General features: G+C 36.8%; 1 protein-coding gene across 4 annotated transcripts in view; it reads left to right on the top strand.

Annotated features, from left to right (window-relative positions):
- The window catches only part of Rnf180 (ring finger protein 180), a 166,503-nt gene that overhangs the window by 13,647 nt on the left and 140,625 nt on the right, over nt 1-12,231 (top strand). For all 4 annotated transcript variants that reach the window (XM_029557855.1, XM_017795285.2, XM_008856273.3 and 1 more), the window contains exon 2: nt 7,347-7,481. In XM_029557855.1, coding sequence (XP_029413715.1) covers nt 7,347-7,481 — 135 coding nt within the window. The remainder of the gene's footprint in view (nt 1-7,346; nt 7,482-12,231) is intronic.

Here is a 12,231-nt window from a genome sequence, read left to right as displayed (position 1 = left end):
TTCGTGACTAGCTGGGCATTGTTTCTCTCTTGTATCGTCTCCCCCCTCTATCATGGTTTTCCCACTTAAGGTGCCCCCGCTTCCCCCTCTTTCTTCCTTACTAATACCCTTGCTCCTATGATCCTACCCCTGTTGAACTGCTTCTTTCTCCTTATCCCCTAGGTTCCTCATATACCCTTCCCTCCCCCCTCCCTTTTTCTTAACAGAAGCTGGGTTGCTTTCCAAGAAAAAGCTTATGAATGTGATCTCCAAAGTGTAGAGAGAACTACTGTTGTAATTGACTGCACCATTTTTAAATCCAGAAGTGTATTAACATCAACAATCATTGAAGATTGAGGTCTCCATAATTCATGATTTAGGCAATTGTACAGTAAATAAATTAGAAAGCTCCAATGAAATGTTAGTCTCTATGGCTACTAAGCCTAGAATTATAAAACTGATAGTTTGGAAATAATCTGATTCACTCTCCTATTTGTACAAGTGAAATATTTGATATCTTTAAGAGTGAAAGCTAATATTAGAGGGTCCTGAGTAGCAAGCTAGTTTTCATTAAACAATACATGTGCTAGAAATATCTGTTGAACTAAGTAGGATTCATAAATTCTACAGGAATATAGTCATAACTAAAAGATTGACTTCAATTCTGTTTAACATAGGATAGGTTTTTGTGTCTTAATGCATTGACAAATGATTCAAAAGCAAAGTTTGTGATAGTTTAAGAATGTGGGCATGGTGGCGCATGCCTTTAGTCCCAGCACTTGGGAGGCAGATGCAGGCAGATGTCTATGAGTTCAAGGCCAGCCTGGTCTACATAGTGAGTTCCATGCCAGCAGAGGTTATAGGGAGACCCTGTCTCAAAAAAAAAGTTCATTCATGTACATTTTTATGATATATCACAGATCATTAGTTGTAGTTTTATTAGTACTTCTTTGCTGTGGCTTACTTGGATTGGGGTGTTTCTTTTTCCAGTTCTTCTCTGATCAAAGCAGATTATCAGGATTCAAGATCAGTAGGGTAGACTGACATACTGCTAATTTCATAAAATGATCTTTTCTGTATAGCCAGCAATGTTATTATGTATAATATTCTGTCCAGTAAACAGTCACTGGTTCTGAAGCCCATTTCTGTGAAGCCATTGTGGACTACGTTTTAGTTTATTGCATCCTATATAGCAAGATCGCACTCACATTTAAAAAAAAGATACTTCCTGGGCTGGAGAGATGACTCAGCGGTTAAGAGCACCCACTGCTCTTGCAGAGGACCTGGGTTTGATTCCTAGCACCCACATGGCGGCTATGAACCATCCTTAACTCCAGTTCCAGGGGATCCCAATGCCTTCTTCTGACCTCCTCAGCATTGCATAACATGGGTGCACTCACATACATGTAGGCAATACACTCATACCTTAACTGCTGCCTTGTAATTAAATAGCATTTAAAAAATTTTATTGAGCTTTTGTACATTTCATATAAGACTTCTTAATCAAATTTAGACACCCCCCCTTTTATGTCCCCCCACTCACACCCCCCACTGGACCACATATATTCCTCTATACATGTTAAGTCCTATCCAGACAAGCATTTGTGTCCAGATGTCCTTTGGTACAAATTCATCCACTGGAGCCTAGTCAGCCTATCTAGAGATCATTGGTATGGCCTACTCTCCTTCAACTAGTAGTGATCAGTCTCCAATAGTTCCCAGACCAAGGCCAACCTGACACCCGTTTCCCTTGCTCCACTCTGCGCCCTTGTCTAATCTAGTTGGCATGGGTCCTGTGCTTGATGCCACCATTGCCATAAATTTACATGTACAAGCTTCTGCTTCCCTGAAAGCCATTGCTTCCCTATGTTCATGGACCAACCCTGGTTCTTACAATCTCCCCTCTTCCACAATGGTCCCTGACCCATGGGTAGATAGACAAGTCCTATCCAGGGACACATACTCTGCAATCTCTTTAAGAGTTAGCCAGTTGTGGCCTTTTGTGTGCATCACACTCTGTTGTATAAGGAGGCCTCACTGGTGAGAGTTGAGGGATGCACTGCTTTTCTCTCTAAACCCCCCGCACCCTGTTCTCCTTTATTCCATGATCCTTAGGTGCAGAGGTTCCACTGTAGATGTGTCATTTCTCAGATGTATTTTCTTTGCATCTAACCTGTTATGGGGTTCTGCAGTAATCTCCTTCTCTTGTAAAAAGAAGTTTCTTTGATGAGTAGTGGACAGTATACTTGTCAGTAGAGGTGGTTTGCTCTGCTTATTGTTACATTTATTAGGCTTTAGGGCTGGGTTGGACCATTGATTGATTGCATAGTATCCTCCAGAAATATGGGAGTTAAACTTCAAGTAGAAGGCTTCCAGGTCAGTTCTTGCTCCATTGCTCCAAGTCCTGTGTCCAAAGTGTGTCCTGTCTTCAGCAGTAGGGTCTTAAGTTTCAGTTCTTAGAGATAATCAAGAGCTCTGGCAATAGTCTATGTTATTTTGGGAGTTTCTTGGACCACATAACCAACTACTCGAAGGGAGGTCTCCTGTCTGTCACTGTGTTCTTTGCCATTCAAGCCCCAGGTATACATAGAGACTACTGTTCAGACACCACTTGCATTTCTCAGGTGGTTTTGGAGGAAACACATTTCCATCTGGCTTTCCTAACCCCTCAAGAGTTCAGAGACAGAGTTACTTGTATAGTTCTCTGTATTGTGGAAGCCAAATCTAGGGTCTAGGATGCTGGGTTCGAGATAGATTTGAGATTGTGGCCAATGTACATATTGTTCAAAGATTGTCTTTTTTTTTAATAGGTTGGGTTATGATATTTTATCCTTTCTTTTAATATAAATTATCTGTCAGAAACCATCTCACTTTTATAAGTGATAACCTTCTTCTCCTTTCAAGTTCAGATAGATATAAACACAGGTGTAGGCATTTTCCACTTGATTCCTCTTGTCTGTTGCTAGCTAAAAATACTCCAGTTTGGTTCTTCCCACTTGAGAGTCTTTTTATATGTCGGGTACTATATTTGATTATATGACTATAGAATGAGTAGAGCATGCTTTTTATTGACCCAAAGTTAAATTGATAAGAAATACATTCACAAAGATAAGAATGATACCACTTAAGTGGTACTGCTGTGGGGGTGTATGCAAAATACTGTGGAAGAAAGAGGAGAGAGTAATTGTATTTTCCTGGAGTCCATCTGCAAAATTAAAAGTTGACCTAATCCTTAAAAGGTAAGAGCACTTGGTTAGCAAATGTTATGGGAAAACAAAATGATATAAACAGGAAGAGATATGAAGATAAAAAATCAGGAAAGGATTTTTTAGGGAACTATGTATATACCTGTACAGTAGTATTCAGAATATACAGCTAAAAAATGGGAGAAAATAAGATAGAAAATAACACAAGTATGTCAGGAAAATTAATTGGTAAAAATGTTATGGCTAATTTTTCAGTTCACAACTTTTTCAATAAGTTTTAAACTTTTAAAGATAATATAAATTCAAACTTGAATTGTGAGTGGTACATTCAGAGAGAAGTCATGCCAGACTTGTCCAATCTTATGGACATGTGTGTAGTATGGTATGGTGTAGTGTGGCGTGTGTGTGTGTGTGCTCATGCACGTGTGTGCATGTATGTAGAAACCAGAAGTCAATGTTAGGTGTCTTCCTCTATTGCTCTCTGACCTATTTTATTTAAGATTTATACTTTATACTTATTGTGTTTTCAATTTAGTCCAGCTGCATTTAAAGCACTCACTAATTACCTCTAATTAGTGGCTGTCTATGGATTAGGTCGGGAGAGCTACACTAGTACAGTTCAGTAAGACTGTAGTGCAAGTCTTAATCTGTGAAGCCACATTAAAAAAAAGAAAGAGGGGTTAGGGGATGGCTCAGTTGGCAAACTGCTTCCCACACAAACATGATGACCTGAGTTTGCACCCTCACCAACATGTAGGAACCAAGTGTGTTGACATGTGCTTGTAATCCTAGCACTGGGAAGACAGAGGCAAGAAGATCCTGATTTCTAGCAAGATAGAATCTGAGAAGACCAATCAGAGCTCCAAGGTCAGTGAGGAAACTGTTAAAAAAGTAAGTCAGGGGCCTAGCAAGATGGATCACTGGGTAAAGGCACCTACTTCTGAGCTTGACATCTTGAGTACCCAGACCCACACAATTGAAGGAGTGAACCAACTCTAGAAAGTTGTCCTCTGATCTCCACATGTGTGCCATGGTGCATGCATACACATACACTCATTATAAGTAAATAAATCTTAAATAAAATAGGGCAGAGAGCAATAGAGGAAGACACATGACATTGACTTCTGGTTTCTACACATGCACATACACACATGCCATACTACACCACACCATACTACTCACATGTACATAAAATAGTGGAAAAGGAGAAGGTAAAATTAACTTTATAATATGCTCCATTAGTATATTAAGATATTGTCAGCTGGAGGTGGTGAACATGCCTTAATCCCAGCACTCAGGAGACAGAGCCAGGCGGATCTCAGAGGCCAGTTGGGGCTACACAGTGAGTTGCAGGCCAGTTGGGGCTCTAGGAAGATCCTATCTCAGAAAAAGAGATAGTGCCATTTCATTAGTCAATATAAAATTATTGATATATTTTATATTCTTACTGCTACAAAGTCATCAAAGTTCATTGGATACTTTATATTTACTATGAGTTTTCAATTTAGCCCCGCTGCATTTAAAGCACTCAGTAATTACCTCTAATTAGTGTCTGTCTATGGATTTACACAGATCTATACTGAATCAGTGTACAAATACCTTGTAGGAAGGTCTTGAAAGATGTTCCTTTGACATCTAGAAATTAAAAATATTGGTCTAGATCTTTGGAACAAGATCAAAACCAAATATAAAACTTTATCATTGATATGGAAGAGTTGTCAGACATAGTTTTCAGTAGTATACTAGAATCTCTGCAGGCTTTCTCTTGTACATGGTTTTACTGTAAGAGAACATGGAGAATATCTGAGAGGGACCACAGGATCCTGGATTTGGGGAACATAGTCATATATGGAGTGTCTCTGTAGTTGATTCTGACATGACCTCTCCCTGAAGAATCCATTCCTGGCTGAGAATTATTGGTTACAAAGGAGATGAGGGTTAAAGAGGCTAAGAAGGAAATAGAGAGGTAAAAGAAGGACTCTATTAATTAAACAAGGAAGATGGGAACTTCAACAATGAAGAAAGAAGAGGGTAAGACCACTTACAGATTAAGAATTTCCGTAATCATTGAGTTTGTAATTTAAATAGCGTGGTCTGCCAGCCTACCATGGCCTCTGTGCGTGAAGCAGTCAACAGAGGCAGAATTGCTGCCTAGCTGCTGGAAGATCAGAGCTGAACTGACTTCAAGAAGGGTTGCTGTGTCTCCCAGCCAGGTTGTGTGTGTGTGTGTGTGTGTGTGTGTGTGTGTGTGTGTGTGTGTGTGTATTATCGTTGTCTTTCTGTGAAGCTCAGGTCTAGCACTTACTATGTTGCTGAATGAGACTGGCTTCAAACTGTTGATCTTACATCAGCCTCTCAAGTTCCAGGATTACAGAAATGTGCCATCATGCACAACTATTGTAACTAAATCCTTTTACTTATGTTCTAAGTTTCCTCTCCTTTGGCTCTTATTTATGGATGATGCAGTTTAATTATATGAATACTCACATCTCCGTTTTTTCTTACCCACACTCTATAGAGGTTTATCTATTCCTACTTCTTTGTTCATTGCAGAAAAACTTAAAATTTTCATGAGTAGTGCCTGGATTCACTGTTTTGTAAAGCTCCTAAAGCAATTGTTATGTGCTAAGAGAACTACTAATCTATCCATCCATCTGTCTGTCTGTCTGTCTCTCATATATCTATATATATACATATATATAATTTATCCATCTTCATGTGTTTTGAGTTTGACTCAGAATCCAGCCATATATTGAGCTTTCAATAAATATTGTATGAATGAAAATCAAAAGAGAAAACAAATGAAACATGAGCAAGGAACTCAACAGACACTGGTGGGGAGTCTAATTCACATTTATTTTCTTTATAACGAACAGTTACTAGACAAGATATTAAATACACTATACATATCATGTGATCTTTACATGTTAGTGTATAAATCTTATCCCAAATTATTGAGAGAACAGCTTAAGTATAAAAATAGACTGGAAACTCATAGACCTGAATCTTATTGTGTAAATGAGTCACAAGGTGGAGTAAACTGCTCCACTGAATACTGTGTAAAGGAGAAATTGCTTCATTCCACATAAAGGATTTCACATCAATTTAGAATAACCCCTTCCAATTTCACTAAGAAGTGTTTTATTTTAATGTCAATTCTATATCTACTCCTAATACCCTGTTTATAAGAATATTTATCATTCTTTGCCATGATTCTTTAAAAAATATAAGTTATTTATATTATGGGGGTAGGGTGACATTCCATAGTGCTTGTATGGAGGTCGGAAGACAACTTGGAGGAATTGGTTCTTTTCTTCCACCATGTGGTCTCAGCGGACAAACTGAGGTCTTCAGGGTTGGTGAATAGTGTCAAGACTTTTCAAACCACTGCAGTAACTTGTTGAATCTGCTCTTCAGCTGTTGCTTTTTTTTTAAAATCACTAGTGAGAAATATAAAATACTCTAGAAAAGGAAAATAAGCTGGTAATCACAGACAGTTTATACTGTTCTCTTGGACTGAGACCTGGTAACTAGTAGTGACCTGTTTCATCTCACAAAACCTACAATTGAAGTCACCCAAAAACTACAGCGGGGCTTTCTGACAAACAAGTGTCCAGAGATGGGACCAGTTGGGATTTCAAGGAAAATAGCACTAAGCTCCAGGGTGGTTACTCCCTATAGTATTAATAATCTGGTGACCTTTCAGAGTTCCATGACCTGTTTCCACCATGAACAATGAGTGAAAAATCATGTTTTCTATAGACTAGAGAAAGGGGTTTTCTGCCTAGGCATGTCCATTCAAGTGGCTAAGGTAAGGAATTTATACTAAGATTTAAGGAATTCTGGCCCAGAGTCAGAATCATTTTTTTTTTAATGTGTTTGGAACAGCAACCTAACCACCTTCATCAGTGCTTGGGGGATGCTTAAAGTCCCTGCACATGTTCAAGCCTACACTAAAAACTTGGCAGTGGGTTGTGTCACAGAGCAGTCAAGGTACTCTGATTTTTGGTCAGAATGCAGAAGATAGGGGAACTGGGGAGTCTACACTACCACAATAAAAGATAGTTCTTCTGTACCTGTAGCTATTGCTGTAGTAAGGATTTGGAAATCAAATCTTCCTGATATAGTTTATTAATCTAAAACTTATTAATGTTCCCACAGATGAAAAGAAGTGAAGAATTGCCAAATAAACATACTGACCAAGAGGAAACAAGCATTCTTCGTTGCTGGAAATGTAGAAAATGCATAGTGAGTTCTGGTTCCTTCATGAATTACCTTGAGAGTCAAGTGATTGAGGTGAGTGTTGCCAAATTCAAGGAGTTTTTTACTAAGGAATGTTGTGGGTATAGCCACACACATACTCACTTATTCCTCCATACATGACTGTGTGCTGAGTGCTTTTTTTAAAAATTGACATAATATTTTCATTGGACAAAAAAGCTAAAACTTTTCAAACTAAGAACATTTTAATGTATATAGCTTGTGTATAGTAAACTTGTTTGCAGCTCTAATATTGAATTAGATAAATTGTATTAGCTCTAATATTGAATTAGTTACTTTAAGAAGCTGTGATAAAACACCATGACCAAGGCAGCTTATAGAAAGAAGACTTTATTGGGCTTACATTTCCAGAGGGATTAGGCTATCTTGTAGAGATAGAATGGCAGGAGGCAGCTGGAGCAGAGAGCTTAGCACTCACATCTTCAAGCATACTCAGGATGCAGAGAGAAAACCAGAAGTGGGACAAGGCTATGAGCTCTCAAAGCCTGCTCCAGTGGCGTGCTTTCTCCAGCAAGGCCATACCTGGGCTGGGGATTCCATGACCTTACCAAATGCCAACTGAGTAAATGTTCAAATGCTTGAGCCTCTGGAGATGCCTCTTTCATACCACCACAGATATAAATTAGTTCAAGATATTCAACACTTCCATTTCCCAAGAAATTTGTTTTTCTTCTTTTCAGGAAAAATCGTTTTCTTCTTAGAAAGCAACAACTGCTATAGTGATGTCTGTCTCCACAGGCTAGTGTCACCTATCATGGTCTTCTTTCAAATGAGATAAAATAGCATCCATTCTTTTGTACCTCATATTTTCCCCAGTGTAATTTCTTACACTTTGATTTATGTGTCATGTGTATCAATTTGCTGAGTAGTATGCCATCTGTGAGTATAACATTTTCCATTTCACCATTTTATTTTCTGCTGAGGGGCCTTTGTACTCATCCAGTTTTAAGTTCTGTGTGCTTATTCTGGTTTTTTTTAAGACTGATTTTTTAATATAACAGAAAAAAATAATATCTCAAAATACAGGGCTTAAGACTTAAAAGACAATAAAATTTTTGTTCTGCTTTTTAGAAATGTTTGTTTAATGTATAAGTACACATAAAGAGAAATCATCTTCTGATACACCCAGCAGAAAACTTGCATAAATCCAAGGTCCATATGAAAGGAGGAGCTCTGGCCCCACATTGGTAGCTGGAGTGCGTGCTTCTCTGAGTCACAAACCCAAGCCAGGGGAGGGCCATGCTGATGTATAGAGCAGCCTATATAATTTGTGGAAGATAAAATTACATTTATTCTTGGATTAGCTTCTTCTTTGTGACTATTCATTAAACCAGAGAATATATATATATATGACTATTCATTAAACAAGAATAGATAGATAGATAGATAGATGATAGGTAGGTAGATCGATAGATAGATAGATAGATAGATGATAGGTAGGTAGATCGATAGATAGATAGATAGATAGATGATAGGTAGGTAGATCGATAGATAGATAGATAGATAGATAGATAGATAGATAGATAGATAGTATTTAGGAGTTTCATGTCCTTCACAGATTTCTCAAAACATACAGGAGTATATGCATGGGGTGTGCATAAATCCAGTGTCATTTATTTAGGAGACTTAAGTATCCACAGATTTGGGGACTCTGGACTTAATGGTTCCTTCACCAAGGGATGACTGTATACAATAGGAGAGCATTCCTCTCTACTAGATTTTCGTATAAACATGGGGGCTGGCTTAAATACCTATCATTTAATAAACGGACACTCAGAAAAAGAAAATGACTTTGAACATAATAGTCAAATATATGATTAATTTTCATTGTCTTCATAATTGTAGAACTACTCATTGATATTATAAATTACAGAAAAATAAAGGACAAATTTTTAAGATTGTGTTAATAGGTACAAATATAGTATCTAGTTAAACTCAACTTTAGTTCACAATATAATCTGAAAACTTAGGAATAGATAGAAACTTCCTAAATTTAGTAAAATTGCATCTATGAAAAAGGTACATGTGGCATCACAGTCAATGGAGAAAACTCAGATCCTGCCTTCTGAGAAGCAAAGTAGTATATGAGTTCTCAACTGTGCTTTCAGTATTGTTCTGATGGGTTGGAATCAGTTCAGTGAAATGAGAAAAAGAAATAAGACATTACATGTTAGAATGTAACAAGTAAAACTACCATTATAAACAGCACATCTCTTTGTACAAAAAGTTCTTAGGAATCCATACTATAACTACTCAGGATTGTATTCAGGATACAGCAATTTCTTTTTTAAATTAATTTTTAATTTATGCCTATAGAGTCAGATTTCTGTCCCCAAATGTCCTTCAGTGTGGGTTCATTCACTGCAGCTTGACAACCTGTCAAGAGTGTCACCCTTAAAAGAGACTGACTCTCCCCTTCCCAGCCGCCTTCAGTTGCCAGTAGTTCTTTGGGTAGGGTTTAGGTTTCTTACCCACTTCCCCATGTTTATATTTGGATTTTGGCTGGCTTGAGCTTACATGAGACTTGTCCAGGTTTTCACCATTGCTGTGAGTTCATATGAATAACTGACCTCTGGAAATTTTTGTAAAATTCTTTCTGTTATTTTGTTATTTCTTTTTTGATATATATATACATATATTACATATTTTTGTAGATATATACAGGGTAGTTATATTTTATTTTTTCAAAAAATTTTTTTTTATTTTTTATGTGTATGAGAATATTACCTGCATGTAGGTAAGTGCATCCATGTAATGCAATACCCATGGAGGTCAGAAGAGGGCACTAGACCCGCTGGAACTGGAATTACAGATGATTGTTAGCCACAATGTGAGTGCCAGGAACCAAACCCAGGGCCTCTAAAAGAACAGCCAGTGCTCTTAACCACGAATACATCTATCCAGTTCTATATTTTACTTTTGAAAGAAATTTCTAAGTGAGCATTCATCTTTAGTAATGGTGAATGAGAATTCCATTTGTTCTTTATCATTGTCAACACTTAGTATTTTCAGTCTTTATCATTTTAGCTATGCAGGTAGTTGGATTGTAGTATATCATTATAGTCTTACTTTGTATTTCCCTAGTAACTGATGATGTAAGATACTTTTTCATATGCTTATTAATTCAAGGCCATTTTATATGCTTTACTTTACTCATATCTATTCTGTAGAGTAACCCTTTGGGGAAGAAAAATCTATCATCTCTGCATCAAGATATGGAAACTGGAACACAGATGTTGAAATAATTTGCTTAGGTTCATACTGCATCTAGGCAGTAGGTTTACAGTGGACAGAACAGTTTGAGCACTGGGATAGGAAATAGAAGGGATTGACACAGGAGCCTTAAACCTCAATTGAAATTGGGGCCAGAGTAGCCAAGTCTGATGAGCACTGTGATGTGAGTAGAACAAGACAAAAACTACTTGAGTGTCATGGTAGGTGTGGTATGCAAACTTCTGCCTGGGCTGGTGAGGATGGCAGGCTTCCCAGATGAGGCACTGTGCGTGTGTGTGTGTGTGTGTGTGTGTGTGTGTGTGTTTTAAATGTGATTTTTGAACCATAAAGTCTACCTTCTATAAGAATATAGTTCAATAATTTTTAATTGTGAAGTTTTCACCACCAAACTGTTTTAGAACTCTCCAATGTCCCTTTGTCATGCACCATCCCATGTAGCCTACAATCCGATTCTTGTTTCTTTAGATTCATGCATATAATGCACTCATCATATAAATATGTGGAAGTTATTGAAAATACCTTCTAGAATAAAGTATATTTATATAAACATATACAATTATTTATAATTATACAATTATATAATATTGTGTATGATATACAATTATACTTATGTTAATTTTTATATATACTAAAATGTATATGAAATAAAGTATACACATATAAAAACTATTAAGAACAAGGCAAAAAATACTTGAGTGTCACAGTAGGTGTGGTATGCAATCGCAGGTTTCTGTAGCAATGTAATTGTTTATTAGGGCAGTGGGCATGTTGTAATTTGCTGTCCTTAAATCATTTTTTAAGCTATAAAATATATTTTTCACATTATAAATGTATACATTTCATAAGATATTAAAGATGAACATTAAATGATCTTTTTAAATTAAAGGAACCATAAAGTAAATAATTGAGACCTGAAAATAACTTCATCAGTTGTTTTGTTGAAGATTGATTTTATTGCCCATCAAAATATCTCTATGTATTACCTTTTGAAGTTAATATACAGTTACATACATTGAAAAGCAGTGTTTTATTTTCTGAACTTATTGTAAATGAAATAATACTGTAGGAGGGATTTTGAGAATTCTTGCTGTGATAGACTTTCTTATACCTCCTATGGCAGCCATGCAGGGGTAAATCTTGACATGGGGCCGCAGTATCAATAGGACACGTGTGTGCTGCACATAACTGAGCAATTCCTAGCGGTTTGCAGATGAGACACATCAGCCCTGGTGACCGATCATTACTGTGGTTCCACCCTCTCTTCAGACATTTTCAGGGATGAAATTTGTATCTTCTGTGAAGTCTTTTTTTCTTGTATGTTTTAAATTAGGCTGCTTTGACTCAGAAGTTTGAAAAAAAGATATATTCTAAATATTCATCCTTTGTTGGTTATTCTAGTTTAAGTATTTACTATTTTATAAACTTATATTTCATTCTTTTATATCTTTTGATGAATCAAAGGTTCATGATATAATTTAGTTGATTTTTTTGTCCTTTCCATGTTTTTTTCTTTAACAGATTTTTTATTTAT

This window comes from Nannospalax galili, unplaced genomic scaffold (genome assembly GCF_000622305.1).
Source record: "Nannospalax galili isolate Female #2095 unplaced genomic scaffold, S.galili_v1.0 scaffold751, whole genome shotgun sequence".
Classification (NCBI taxonomy): domain Eukaryota; kingdom Metazoa; phylum Chordata; class Mammalia; order Rodentia; family Spalacidae; genus Nannospalax; species Nannospalax galili.
This window is presented reverse-complemented; position numbering and strand designations above follow the sequence as displayed.